Here is a 14,320-nt window from a genome sequence, read left to right on the forward strand (position 1 = left end):
GTCAGTTTTTTGTTTGCCTGCTTTTAAAGTAAAAGTAGGCTTTTCATCCTTTGAAAGCTCTTTGAGGGAAAAATTATGTCCATTGCATGCAACAATGCCTAGCGTATATGCCTTCAGTAAATACTTGTTGAATGAATGAATGCCTTTCAGAAAGAAAGGACAATAATTCTTGTCTTTTTAGTTAAATTTCATATTTCAGAAAGATCAGATTTTGCCTCCAATTGTGAACTGCTTGTTATAATATATCAAATATTTGAAGTCTTATTTTGGAATAAAATTAATTGTCTCTGTGGCAAGAGTGAAGGTGGTTTATTTTTATTTTTTTTAATAAATTTATTTTATTTATTTATTTTTGGCTGTGTTGGGCCTTCATTGCTGTGCGCGGGCTTTCTCCAGTTGCGGCAAGCGGGGACCACTCTTCGTTGCAATGCGCGGACCTCTCATTGCAGTGGCTTCTCTTGTTGTGTGCAGATCACAGGCTCTAAGTGCGCAAGCTTCAGCAGCCGTGGCATGCGGGCTCAGTAGTTGTGGCCCGCGGGCTCCAGAGCACAGGCTCAATAGCTGTGATGTGTGGGCCCAGTTGCTCTGCGGCATGTGGGATCTTCCCGTGCTCGAACCCGTGTCCCCCACATTGGCAGGCGGATTTCCAACCACTGCGCCACCAGGGAAGCCCCTGAAAATGCTTTTAGAATGCCATATTTCCCAGGGTCACGGCATAAGCCTCGGAGGCAGAAGAACTTGGAACTCTGCTTTCCCTTTGTTGGCCAGTGGTCTGTTTCTGTGTCCCAACATCTGGGGTAGGGGGCGTTCTAGTTTGTATTTTGCTGGTATACCTTAATCCTTTAATCATTTTCTAGGTTCTCTCCCTATGTGGCCTCATTTTTTTTTAAGATGTGATATGTCTTTCAGGAAAAATAGCTAGCTCCTTGTACATATACAGAGGCATGTAACAAATTTATGGTCATAAGAATGTTTTGAAGTTTCATATTTTATAATAGAAATTCTGACTCCATTATTAAAATTGCTTGTAAAATGTGTAACAGTTTTCATTTTTGACTTAAACTGACTTTTACAAAGGTTGATCTAAACAAGAAATTAAGAAAAATTCAGAATATTGGCATATTTTATAAGATAAAAAGTATAAGAAAGAAATATAAATGGAAATTGATAGTCAGGACTCTACTTAATGTCTAATTAGTGCTATTTTTAAAACTGTTTTGGCATATAATTGATGTAGAATAGACCGCACATATTTAAGGTGTATAATTTGGTAAGTTTTGACATTTGTATACACTTGTGAAACCATCACCACAATCAAGATAATGAACAAAAACATCATGCTCTAAAGTTCTCTTTGCTCCTTTTAATTTTTGTATTCTTATATATATTCTTTGAGCTTTCTTGTGGGATATAATTAAGTTACTTGCAAACAATTTCATCCTTTTGGGTCTTTGTTAGACAGGACCAGAACAGTGTTTATACTGGGACTAATTAATTCCCCATTATGTTCTTCTGGGTAGTCTGTTCACTGCCCCAGGAATCATGGCATTTTCCAGTCTGGCTGGTAGGAAGGGGCACTATTCCCAGCCCTGTGTGAGCTCTGGGCACATTTTCCCCAAAATGTTTCTGGTAGATCTTTCCTTGGCTCTAGTGGTTTCCACATACACATGCACTGATCAGTGTGAACCTGAGTACTCTAGGGAAACCCTTGAGATTCAAGGGGAATCTCTTCAGAGTCTTTATTCTGTATTTTTCTCTCTTCTCCTGTTCTCTGTCCCATGAACTGTAGCCTCTTTGATCTTCTTGGACTCTGAGCTCCTTATGAACTCACAGCTCAACCTGGTTTTCTTTTCTTGCACAGCACCCTTGAAACTCTCAAAGCAGTCAGTCAGGGCGATAAAGATAGGGCCCACCTCATTTGTTTCTGCCTGTCAGGGATCAACTCTCCTTTTTTGCCTGTCCTGTGCCTTAAAAGTGATTGTTTTATATATATAGTACAGTTCTTTCGTGGTCTCAGGCAAGAGGGTACAACCGCTCCCTGTTACTCCATCTTGGCGGGAAATGAAATCCCTGCTTAATGCTTATTTTAAATGATCATAGTTTTTGTGCCAGAATGTGGTAGTATTTTTCTGTAGAGGGCTGTTGTATGTGACTTAATGATACATTGTTGCCTGTATGATAGTGATTGCCATATAGGTTTTTCTTCAAGCTGTCATGTATAGTTTCATTAGGAAGACTGGCTTTGCATAGTTGAATAGTTACCTCTTAAAAGTGTGTTTTAAACCTTATAATTTTAGGAGATAAGTTACTGTTATCTTAGATCTTACATGGTTAAGCAATGTATTGCTTATTATAGTAGAGATTTTGAGGCATGTTTCACAAATTGATTAGTAAAACCTTATGTTTAAAATCTTTGCTTATACTTCACTGAAGTGTTTGTTAGGTGGAAAACTCTTAGTTTTTAAAATAGGCTATTACAAAGTTAATACTGAATTTCTGTTTTACATTATTATAAAATGATGGCATTCCACCTACTATAAATATACATAATTCAAAATAATAGTAACAAATTAATTTGTAAAATGATGGCATTCCACCTATTATAAATATACATAATTCAAAATAATAGTAACAAATTAATTTGTAATATTTCAGTTTCAGGAACTCTTATCAATAAATCTAGAATGGGAATCAGAAATTTGAGATCCTACTTCTCATCCTACCTCTTTTGATGCATTTAGGTTGTTTAAACCTCTGTTTTTCATTATTTACAAAAGGATTGTTTTTTAAAAAGGCTTTTTAAAGATTAATTATCTTTGAAACACTAGCAGTGCTTTATAAACTGTATTCTGCAAAATGCTGCTGACCTAAAAATTTTGGTGTTTGTTCAACAGTAGAGACTTGATTCTCTTGTCAAATCAATGAGAAAATGAGTTAATATTAGACAGGTGTTTTTAAAAAAACAAAACTAATTTTGTGAATAATGGTGTCCATTACAGTGTTCATACCACATCTCTTACTATGACTGTAGAGGTATTAGTTGCTATTCATGTTTATACTTTGACTTTTTGTCTCTTATTTGTGGCATTTGAATGCAGTATTTTCAACAAGTTTCACTGCATCTATACAATATCTCATTTCAGCTGATACAAATCCTGTAAGGATTGGGGCAATATATCAATATTAAACTAAGCAAGCCTGTGCCAGTTCTTCAAAGATCTCATAGGTAGAGCTTTTGGCAAGGTTTAACACATATATATATATTAAGCATAGACCAAAGGTAAAAAAGAAGGAAGATAACATTTATTCAGTACTGTTATATGCTATGTACTGTGTTAGATACTTCACTTTGATGCTTGGAGATTGGTGGTATTACTGAAGTTTGGGCAGGTCAGATGTTTTGCTCTTGGTTAGAAAGCTCGTAAGTGACAAGAGTTGGGATTCGGTTCTTTGTCTTTTTTTATTTCAAAACCTAGACTCTCCGCTCTAACATATTGCCTGTGGAAGAAGTAGTGTCATCAAAAATGAAATGAATAAACAAAAATGTTTCAAATTCTGTTGAACTGGTGAAATTAGATAATATATGCCCCAAAGAAATTAGTTTCTTAATTATGTTAATTTAATCCTCACCTGTTTTCAGAAGGACTTGGAATAAGGCGTACATTTGAAGTCTAATATTCTTCCTAAAGGCTTTAGGATTGAGTTACTTTTAGAGCTTTACTTTTACTTTCCTTCTGAATTCTTGAGACTTAAACTTTGCATTTATTATGGCGCTTTCATTGTTGTGCATAGTGAAATTATTCCAAAAATATTTGAGTTCCTGCTGTGTGGCAGGTGTTCTGGTAGGCATTCAGCATGAGCCATATAATCAGGGGTATACATTTTTTTTTTTTTTTTTTTTTTTGCGGTATGCAGGCCTCTCACTGCTGTGGCCTCTCCCGCCGCGGAGCACAGTCTCCGGACGCGCAGGCCTAGCGGCCATGGCTCACGGGCCCAGCCGCTCCGCGGCATGCGGGATCCCCCCAGACCGGGGCACGAACCCGCGCCCCCCGCATCCGCAGGCAGACTCACAACCACTGCGCCACCAGGGAAGCCCTCAGGGGTATACATTTTTAACAGATGTGTCATTCTTCCATTACCGAAATATTGTTATCACTGTAATTATAAATATTGCTTTTGGTCATATTTATTGGGAGTCTCTCGATTCGCTCTGATTTTTTTTTTTTTTCTTTTTTGCGGTACGCGGGCCTCTCACTGCTGTGGCCTCTCCCATTGCGGAGCACAGGCTCCAGACGCGCAGGCTCAGCGGCCATGGCTCACGGGCCCAGCCGCTCCAAGGCATGTGGGATCTTCCCGGACCGGGGCACGAACCCGTGTCCCCTGCATCGGCAGGCGGACTCTCAACCACTGCGCCACCAGGGAAGCCCCGCTCTGATTTTTTGACTTTCAGTTTTTCAGAGCAAAAACCCACCTTTTCCACCCCAGGACAGATAGCTCCTTAGGTCTAAAGAGGCCCCATTCATTTTACAGTACTTCCCTTGTCTGTATCTTGTGGAGTGTGTTTTACATAAAACAATGACAATCATGTTCATAATTAATAAGCCTAGCCTAGCCCTAATTATAGTGTTTTATTGTTTAGTCTTTTGCATTGAATTAAACAGAGATGGAGGGGATGTAAATTTAATAATTCACACAGAGCCCTCCAGTCACTTCAGCCCCAAACATGTAGTCTTGATTATACACAATGCTGCCATCTCCTATGCCTTTGCTCCTGTGTTCTCCTACTATGCAGTATCGTCCCTCCACACAACTTTCTTTTCTGCTTTCTTAATGTCTACTTGCACTTTCTCTTTCAGTCCAGGTATCACATCTGGGACGCTCTTTGCTTCCTGTCCTTCCACTTCCTCCCATCTGCCACAGCCTTGTTAGGATCACCTCCGTGTTTCCACAACATCTTAGATATCTCTATTATTGTCTTTTTATTTGATGTCTCTTTCTCCTATCAGACTGAGCTCCTGCAAGGAATTATCTGTTCCTTTTTTTTAATCCATATATTTTCAGTGTCCAGCACAGTACCTGGCAAACAACAGATGTTTATTACATATTTGATGAATGTATAAATAAATGGCATTGATTTTTATATTTATATTTAAAAAGCTTTAAGTTGCAGGTTTTAAATGTTTTGTCTATTATAAAATATTTCTTTCAGGACCTATATTATTCTTTTGAAAGACTCTTAGGTAGATTTTTCTCTTGAAATTGTGAAAAAAGTTATTTGAAGCCATATTTGTATAATGACATTCAAGTGGCCACAGTAAGATTATTTTCTAATCTCCACTATCCCTCTATCTCTTAAGATACAGATCTTATGAATGAGACAGAGTAAAGGACTTTAGGCTGGATAAAGATTAGGATTCCCTGCTGGCTTGTAATTATCAGAATCTGGATGGTTATTTATTTGAATGAAATGATGCATACATTGTGTACATCAAAAGTAAAGCACATGTGATTGTTAGAGGAATGTTTGAACTCCCCAGTGGGATGTCATGGGGTATGTTTATAAACTCCCACTAAGCAGTAGTTCTACAATGGAATTTCACTGGCATTGAGATAATAATTTGCACAGTCAAATTACCTCTTTACAAAAACCCAGGGAATCATGAGGGTCTAATCCTTTATTAATGTCAACCCACAGGCTGCAAGAAAGCGTAAGATTGCCATTCGAAAAGCCCAGGGGAAAAATGTGGAGGCCATTCGGGAACTGAATGAGTATCTGGAACAGTGAGTGTCTTACAAGAGGATTGTGTTTTGTTATTCTGATAAATCTTTTTTAATTAAAATGGAATTTGCATTTGATTTTCCTTTTTGCCTCCATGCTGTTCATTTATAGAATATCTACACACTTACTTTTTTTCCCTTTCCTCTCACCAGATTTGTTGGAGACCAAGAAGCCTGGCATGAACTTGCAGAACTTTATATCAATGAACATGAGTAAGTCGTTAACACATAAAATTTCGTTAAGGAGTGCAATTTTCATCACTGTATAAGTTCAGAAGGCATAGTAGTTTCTAAAGGATTGGTGAGAGGTATGAATCACATCATTTTAAATTAGCAAAATAAATAAATGAAGAAAAACAAATCGACAGTTTGTTGGTTATAATATGTGAATTGCTTTAAGTAGGTCATTTGTGTTTTGCTAAATTATTTTTGTTTGGGAAATGAGTTTTCTTTCAAATACAGATGGCATTCTTTGGAGTTAGAAAGGCATGTATGTGCTGAGCTAAGGTTATTTTTAGTGAATCAAAATTGTGAATTTTTAGAATTTAAATTGTTCTTACATACAAAGAGTATTATACTCCCTGCTGTTTAAAAATTCTGTCAATTGTATGCATTTATTAGCCTTAGTGCTAAGAGAATCAACTCTTCCAAAGTAGAAGCATTCTGTTGCCTGGGTAAAAAACCAAGAATACTCAAGAATGTTGAATGCTGTAGGAACTTGCTTATTGGATATTTAATGTTTTTGTTAGCTTTTTTTTATTGCAGTGACAGGAGGAAATCCCAGTGTGAGAGGATTAGCCCAGTCTTAGTGCAAGTTTTCTAATATCGCAGCATTAACGCTAACCTCTATCTAGAGGCAGGCTTTTTTTCCCCTTTTTTCTTAGTGAGGAGTCTGAAGTATATCACATTGTTTCTTTCCTTCCTTTTCAGAGAACAGAATCAGATTCTCATGCACATATTCTTACTGTGCACGAATACTTAGAATACTTAACCTCATTCTCACAGTACAAATAGCTGACATAGGAAATAATATCGAATGAAGATACTTGTCTCTTGCCTTTGCTCAGGGGTATATATGTATGTGATATAGAGTTAATGTATTATCTGTGTAATTCTAATAAAAGTGGCGAAAATAAAATGTCACTTAATGAATGTGTACTATATTCTGGGAACCATTTTTCATTTCTCTATTATATATGCTGGCTATCAGATTCTCTTTGTTTTTTGTTAGGAAGTTATTTCCTGAATCATGTTTGGATGCTTGTATGATCATATATGTAAATACACTTAGCTTTCTCTTATGTATGTAAGAGTGGTAGTGTATTTGGTTAAATGGTAATGTTTCTATTTTTTATTGTTTTAAAGTCAATATTTATAAAGTATTTTTTTTAAATGTAAATTATTTGTATGCTGGAAACTATAAAACATTAATTAAAGAACTTAAAGAACACCTAAATAGTACCAAATTCATAGATTGGAGGCTCAGTATTGTTTTGTTTGTTTGTTTTTTAGGGTTTTGTTTTTGTTTTGATTGAAGTATAGTTGATTTACAATGTTGTGTTAGTTTCAGGTATACAGCAAAGTGATTCAGTTACACATACATATAATGATTATCTTTATTTAAATTTTTCCTTGGGCTAAATTCTTAGAAGTAGAATTACTTGATTAAATGATATGCACATTTTCAGTGGTTTTGATAAATCATTCCTAGATGTGCACTAGAAAGGTAGTGTCAATTTACTCTCACATCAACAATTATTAGAATGTCCACTTAACAACACTGGGTGCTACTGTTCTTTCTAATCTTTGCAAATTTTGATAAGTGAAAATTGGTTACACTTTTAATAATGATATGAGCCTTTGTCCTGTCAAGAATATATCCTTGTTTATTATGTCTTTTTAATATTGATTTTTTTTAACTTATAGAAACTTTATATTTTTATATGGTCAGATATATCAATTTATATTGCTTTCAGGTTTTCTGTCCTCTAAGAACTATATAAATATATCACCTCTGTTTTTTTCTTCTACTTCTTTATCAATTTTACTTTTTTGCATGTATTTGTAATATTTCTATATTTAGTTCTCAAATAGGTTATACTTTATTTTTAACCTATCATTAAATTTATTATTATTTGCCTCACCTTGTAATAGCCACATTCAGTTTTGCTTTGTTTTGCGTCTCTAAAGAGTTTATTGAGATAAGAGTTGGATGTGCATTTAAGAGAAATGAACTGAAGAATACCAAGAAATCAAGAGATGCAAATACAGAAAAGCACCTGAAAAATAGTTTCTTTTCATGGGAAATGATACTTACATTCTGCCTACCCTTTTATCTTGTATTACAAAACTCTTTTTGGTCTTGAAGCTAGTTACTTACACAATGTCCGTTTATTTTTCTAATTGAACACTTAGAATGAATATTCAGATTTATGGTGAGTGGAAATAAATGTCTTCAGATTTTTTGAAACTGTATGAAAATCAGAATGTTCACTTAATTCATTTAACTTGTTTGAGCAAGTCATTGTCTTCAGTAGGGTATTGTTGGTACAAGTAGTAAGTTACTGTGGAATGTCAGTTTACCACAGTTTTGTGGCCAGTGGCAAAAATGTACCAATTTAGGAATTGCTTGATATATTTAATGTTTTGACATTCTTTTCTTCATATTAATAGTTATAGTAAGTCACAGGAAACATTGCTAATCTAGATGTAGACTTTTTTACTCCAAATAAATTTCCACAGTAGACTGTTCATATAAGTCTATTCAGTGATTTTGTAGAGAGAAAAGGGGATATAGAATTCTGCCACATACTTTTTTTATGTCTTTAAGTTATTTTTATTTAAATTTGCTTCTGATCTATAAATTCTAGATACAGTTATTCTAGTGGTATATGTCACACCAGTTGATCACATTGAGACACTTGCTCTAAGTATAAAAAATTTGTCATGATTTATACCTTAACCCCACAGTACATATTATAAACAAAAATATGTATTTTAAACAAAGATACTGAATTTTTTTTTACTTGATTTGTAGTTAAAACTAGATGTTATATCAGCAAGGAACAGTTAGTAAAGATTGATTATGATTGTGATTATTGTAGGTACAGCCTTACTATAAAATTCTATAACAAAGGGAATTATCAGAATCCTGTAAGGAAAAATCACAGTGTTGATAAAGCAGTCAAGGAACAAATACTGTAACCTATACATATGCTTTTGTGAGGAACAGAAGAACTTCAAAAACTTTAGTTACTGACTCTAATGTAGTAACAACAGTGGTTATTCTATTTTAAATGGATTCCAATTATTTTTACTTCTCTAAATCTTAGTCTCATGAGTTGTATATAAATGAATTAATTTCTTTATATATCTGCAGTGGTATTGGCTATGTACCATCTTGGGAGAAAGAGAAAATAGTCATCACTCAAATCACTTTTGTATGGCTTAATACTCTTGTGTACCCCTGGCTGAGAAAAATTGGATTAGACCATTTCTCGCTCCTTCCAGCTCTAAGTTTATTTGATTCTATACTTTATGCACAAACTTAATTTGATTTTATATTTTGTAAAATTGGGGGAAGGTATCCCCTCCTTGTATGTGATACTAAATAATTTTTGAGAAAAATATCTTGGCATTCATTTTTCATTAGAAACTTCTCTCTGCCCATTTTATCTTACATTATGCTATATAAGAATCAGAGTCACTATTTTGCTCAACCCATTTAAATCTCTAAGAACATTTATTCTTAGCATTAATATGAATTTTTGGCATTACCATAAAGGAACACATTTAGAAGGGAACTATCTTTCTGATGAAGCTGGGTGTTTAAGGTAGAGACGACTTCGCCTTCTACACAATGATGAATAAATATCAGATAGGTAGTCACAATATTTTCTACACATTTATTCAGTCATTTGTTCAGTCATTCATTATATAGCTATCATATGTCAAGAACCAATACTAGGTTTGGGGCATAAACATGAAAAGGGCTAAATAGCAGCATGATCTTTGATGAGAATTATATATAAGGTCCTTAGTAAATTTAAAATGCTGTGATTTTGGGCTAATCTGCAGGGTGTTTTTGGTTCCTCTGGCCCTTTGGGTTTGATTGCTGTACCAGTTTTTATGTTACCGTTGACATATTCATCACTACCATCACCACCTCGATTTTTCATCCTGATGTGTAGTGTATATAGGTAGTATGCATTGTGGTTAAGAGTGTAGGCTGTCTGCCTACTTCCTAGGGTTTTGGTGGGATTAAATAAATTAATATTTGTAACACATCTTGAGAAGTTCAGGATACATAATGAGTACCTAATAAAAGTTAGCTATTATTAGTCAGTATTTCACATGTTTGAAACTGCAACGTATATATTTTGAAAACTAAGTATATCAGACATTAGTGTAAAATAGATACCTTTGTATATTGGTGACAAATGTCAAAAATAACTGTAGGTAGCCTTTTTCTGTTGTAATGTCATAACCTCCTCACTGGGACTAAATCTTACAACACCTGTGTTCTTTAGGATTTCTTGTAAATAGGAAGGATATTCACATGGCTTAAACATATAAAATACATTAAGGGGAATTATAGTCATGTGGTATAAAACTATTTTTCCAGAGCCCTTTGCAGCAGTTTTCTCCTTAGGTTTTCAGTAAAGATTTTGTTTCTCTACCACATGATTAAATAGTAGTAGAGTGCATATCAAAACCACTAACTTGATCTGTTTTTCATGGGTTTAGAAATTCATAACTTCATAATTTTGTATTTGACAGTAACCTTAAATAATGAAAAGTCTTTGTAATAGAATATGTGGGATATGTCTGTAAAGGATTTTTAGTGAATAGAGAATATTTAATGTTTATTTCCTCATTACACTTTAGCTATTTGAATATTTTATTAAATGACCAGTGGACTTGTAGAACTTATTTTATATGTAACCTGATCCAAGATCTTGAAGCCTGTGTTGTTAATTATGTTTGGATGTCATCCTAGTGACCCAGTTTTAAAAATTTAATATCTCGGGACTTCCCTGGTGGCACAGTGGTTAAGAATCCGCCTGCCAATGCAGGGGACACGGGTTCGAGCCCTGGACCGGGAAGATCCCACATGCCGTGGAGCAACTAAGCCTGTGCGTCACAACTACTGAGCCTGTGCTCTAGAGCCCGCAAGCCACAACTACTGAGGCCATGTGGCACAACTGCTGAAGCCTGCGCGCCTAGAGCCCATGCTCCGCAACAAGAGAAGCCACGGCAATGAGAAGCCCGTGCACTGCGTAACCCCTGCTTGGTGCAAATAGAGAAAGCCCGCACACTGCAATGAAGACCCAACGCAGCCATACATGCATACATAAATAAATAAATAAGAAAAAAAGAAAAATGTAATATCTCTTGATAGTTCACAGGCTGCTTTAGGGTTTAAGCTTCTGTTTATTCATTTCATTAAAAAATATGATATTCATATTTATGAATTCAAGATAAGTACTTTATTAATAAAGGTATTTAAAGTATTTTGGGAATAAAATGTGTAATATCACTAAAATTGTTTTTAAATTAAGGTGTAACTGACATAAAATTTATGACTTTTAAAATCAACTCCTTGATGTTTTTCAGCTATGCTAAAGCAGCCTTTTGTTTAGAGGAGCTTATGATGACTAATCCACACAACCACTTATACTGTCAGCAGTATGCTGAAGTAAGTGTTTTCAAAAACAACAATTGTATGTGATTTTATTTTTGTTCATGTTGGGTATTGTTATGGAACTAAGAATATGTCCTTAATGTTAGGCAAGTATATAAATATGTAAGATGTGATGAAAATTGATTTGTGGGAGTAAAATTTTTAAATTTTTAATACTATAATGGAAATACTGACTTTTCAATTAAATGCACTTATTTAAAATAGTGAAATTCTTTCTGTTTTTTTAATTGCATACTGTATTCTTTCCTAATTATGAATTATGTCACAGTTATCACCATTTAATGGCCTTTAAGGCATTTACAGTGATTACAATTTTTACATCCATATTCTAGGAAATTCATATTAAGGTCAGTATTTTGGAAAGTAGGAAGTATTTATCTTATTTGATTAACTGTTAAGAATAGCAATACAATTGAATCCTATAAGGTTAAAAGGACTTCATTATTAAGGAATGTCAGTGCAACTAGGAAAGGACAATTCAGTATGAAGTCTAGATTTATAATGCTAGTAATAGAAAATAAAGTTGTGAAGAATTTGGAAGGCAGTTGAAATAGAAATTATATGGGGTTTTTTATATTGGCAGCATTTTTTTAATTTTAAAAACTCAGTGATCTTAATGTTCATAGAATATAATGATTCTGGAGGGTAGTTTATGCTTTAAAGTTTAGATTAGCTTTAACAACTTTAAGATGAATTCTTTTAACATCTTGCATTTGTTTACAGAATATCTGTTTCAATTACTAATGCCTATGGTATGATGAAACATGCTATATTTCAAAGTAGTAAAATAAACAGGTTTCAGCACTCCGTAATTTTTAACAGGTTAAATATACCCAAGGTGGACTTGAAAATCTTGAACTTTCAAGAAAGTATTTTTCACAGGCATTGAAACTGAACAACAGAAATATGAGAGCTTTATTTGGACTTTATATGGTGAGTTGAGGTGCATGTTTAATGTTATTTTATGAAATGTCATTTAAAGTCCATTAACCATCCCAGTTAATCACTTCCCTCTTTTTTTTTTTTTTGTATTTCATTGATAAGCATATGATTTTTTCCCTCTAGTTAATTATGAGCAATAGGTTGTAAGGTGGTTATATTTTTGAATGTTAATATATCCCAGCTATTTGACATTTTATTGTCAATTATCTTTTACTATATCAGAATTTAAATCTGCCTTTATGAAATTAAATAGGAACAGATACAAAGTTATATTATGTATTTCTTAATTGTTTTGTTATTCTTGGGTTCATGCCCAACATTTTATTTCTTACCTTAAATTATAATTTTATGAGATATTTTTAAACTATGTTTATAAAAGACATATTAGAAATAAAATCTCTAATGCCAAATTAAAACATTTTTAATGGTATAGAAAAACAGTTTGTGGTATGCATGTAATTAAATATTTCTTTTGTTTATGTATGCTAAATGATGAGCTTAGAAAAAGTCAGTTAACAAGAGCTATGGGAAATAGAGGAAGAATTTAATGAACTTCAAATTTATATAAAATGAGCTCCTTTCTACAGTCAGAATGACTAGAAAAATAAACTTCTTTAATAGGCCAGTCCTTTGAAATTTTAATTTATCCTAGTCTTTTCATGGACTTTTGGATGAATATTTTGTTGGAGCTCAGTGAAAAGAATTGATTGCAGAAATGGAGGCAGGAAGAAACGTAAATGAAATAATTTTCAGCAAAGAAATGGCAAAATAGAAAACAGATTAAAGGGATTTCAAAAATTTTTTCCTGGATTCTCCAGTGCCAGTTGTAGCAGCTTGTAGGTACAATATGGTAGCAGTGTCTCTTTTACCAAATAAATACTATTTTTTTAAATAAATAAATTATTAATAATAGTAAAAATACATAGCACTTTATGTGTCAGGTGTTATGAGCTCTCTTTTTTATTTTAAATCATTATATCTTTATATCAACTATTTGAGAAGGTACTATTACTACTACCATTTCGCAGAAAATGAAACTAAGACACAGAGAGTTCTAATTGATTTGCCCAAGGATGGACACAGAGCTACTAAATGATTGAGCTGGGATTCCAGGTTAATTTTTTTTTCACCTGTTAATGTAGGAAGTTAGACTAAATTATTTTTGAGGTTCCTTATATTAATATTCAGTAATTCTATAATTCTGACATAGAAAAGTTGAAGTAATTCAGTAATAAGAAATAGCACCAGTAATATCCTACAGTATTTAAGTGATGATGGAATTTTACCTTCAAGGGCTGTGGTAGATAACTAATAAAATAATTTTGGATATTATTTAAAATATCCTTTCTCTTCCTACTACCTTGAATTATTCTCCGTTTTAAAATATATTTTCATTTGTAAACACTAATTTCATTCAGTTTTATTTTATTTTAAAAATTGTGTTGGTACGGTTTTTAAAAACTCTTTATTATCAGCCCATTGCAATTATGACCCTTACATGTTTTTGATTGTCTTGGCTACATCAAAGGAGTATTGTTTTTGATGTTTCTTTTTTGTTCTTAGTCTGCAAGTCATATTGCTTCTAATCCGAAAGCAAGTGCAAAAACAAAAAAGGACAACATGAAATATGCTAGTTGGGCAGCTAGTCAAATAAACAGAGCTTATCAGGTTAGTATTGATAATTGTATATTATGACATAGGTCAGTTAATGTATTTCTTAGTTTATGTTTTTACAAACTACAAAGCTAGATGTCTATTATTGAACTTTTGTGCTTTTGGGTCTTTATCAAGTGTTTTAACTGTGTAGAATTAGCTTGTAGGATCCTTTTTTTTTTCCTCAAAAGGAGTCAGTTACTATTATGATCCCATAATGAGCCTTATCATCTCAGTAGTTCT

The 14,320-nt window shown here is 33.6% G+C and overlaps 1 protein-coding gene across 4 annotated transcripts in view; it reads left to right on the top strand.

The window, feature by feature from the left end:
- EMC2 (ER membrane protein complex subunit 2) overlaps window positions 1-14,320 on the top strand; it is a gene marked incomplete at its 5' end in the record, with an annotated part of 107,838 nt that overhangs the window by 21,509 nt on the left and 72,009 nt on the right. For all 4 annotated transcript variants that reach the window (XR_013811331.1, XR_013811332.1, XM_079722200.1 and 1 more), the window contains 5 exons: window positions 5,696-5,781; window positions 5,932-5,991; window positions 11,395-11,476; window positions 12,305-12,415; window positions 13,988-14,092. Coding sequence is in view for 2 of the 4 variants with exons in the window: in XM_079722200.1 (XP_079578326.1) it covers window positions 5,696-5,781; window positions 5,932-5,991; window positions 11,395-11,476; window positions 12,305-12,415; window positions 13,988-14,092 (444 nt within the window). The remainder of the gene's footprint in view (window positions 1-5,695; window positions 5,782-5,931; window positions 5,992-11,394; window positions 11,477-12,304; window positions 12,416-13,987; window positions 14,093-14,320) is intronic.

The sequence above is a fragment of the Hyperoodon ampullatus genome (genome assembly GCF_949752795.1).
Source record: "Hyperoodon ampullatus genome assembly, chromosome: 17".
Classification (NCBI taxonomy): Eukaryota; Metazoa; Chordata; class Mammalia; order Artiodactyla; family Ziphiidae; genus Hyperoodon; species Hyperoodon ampullatus.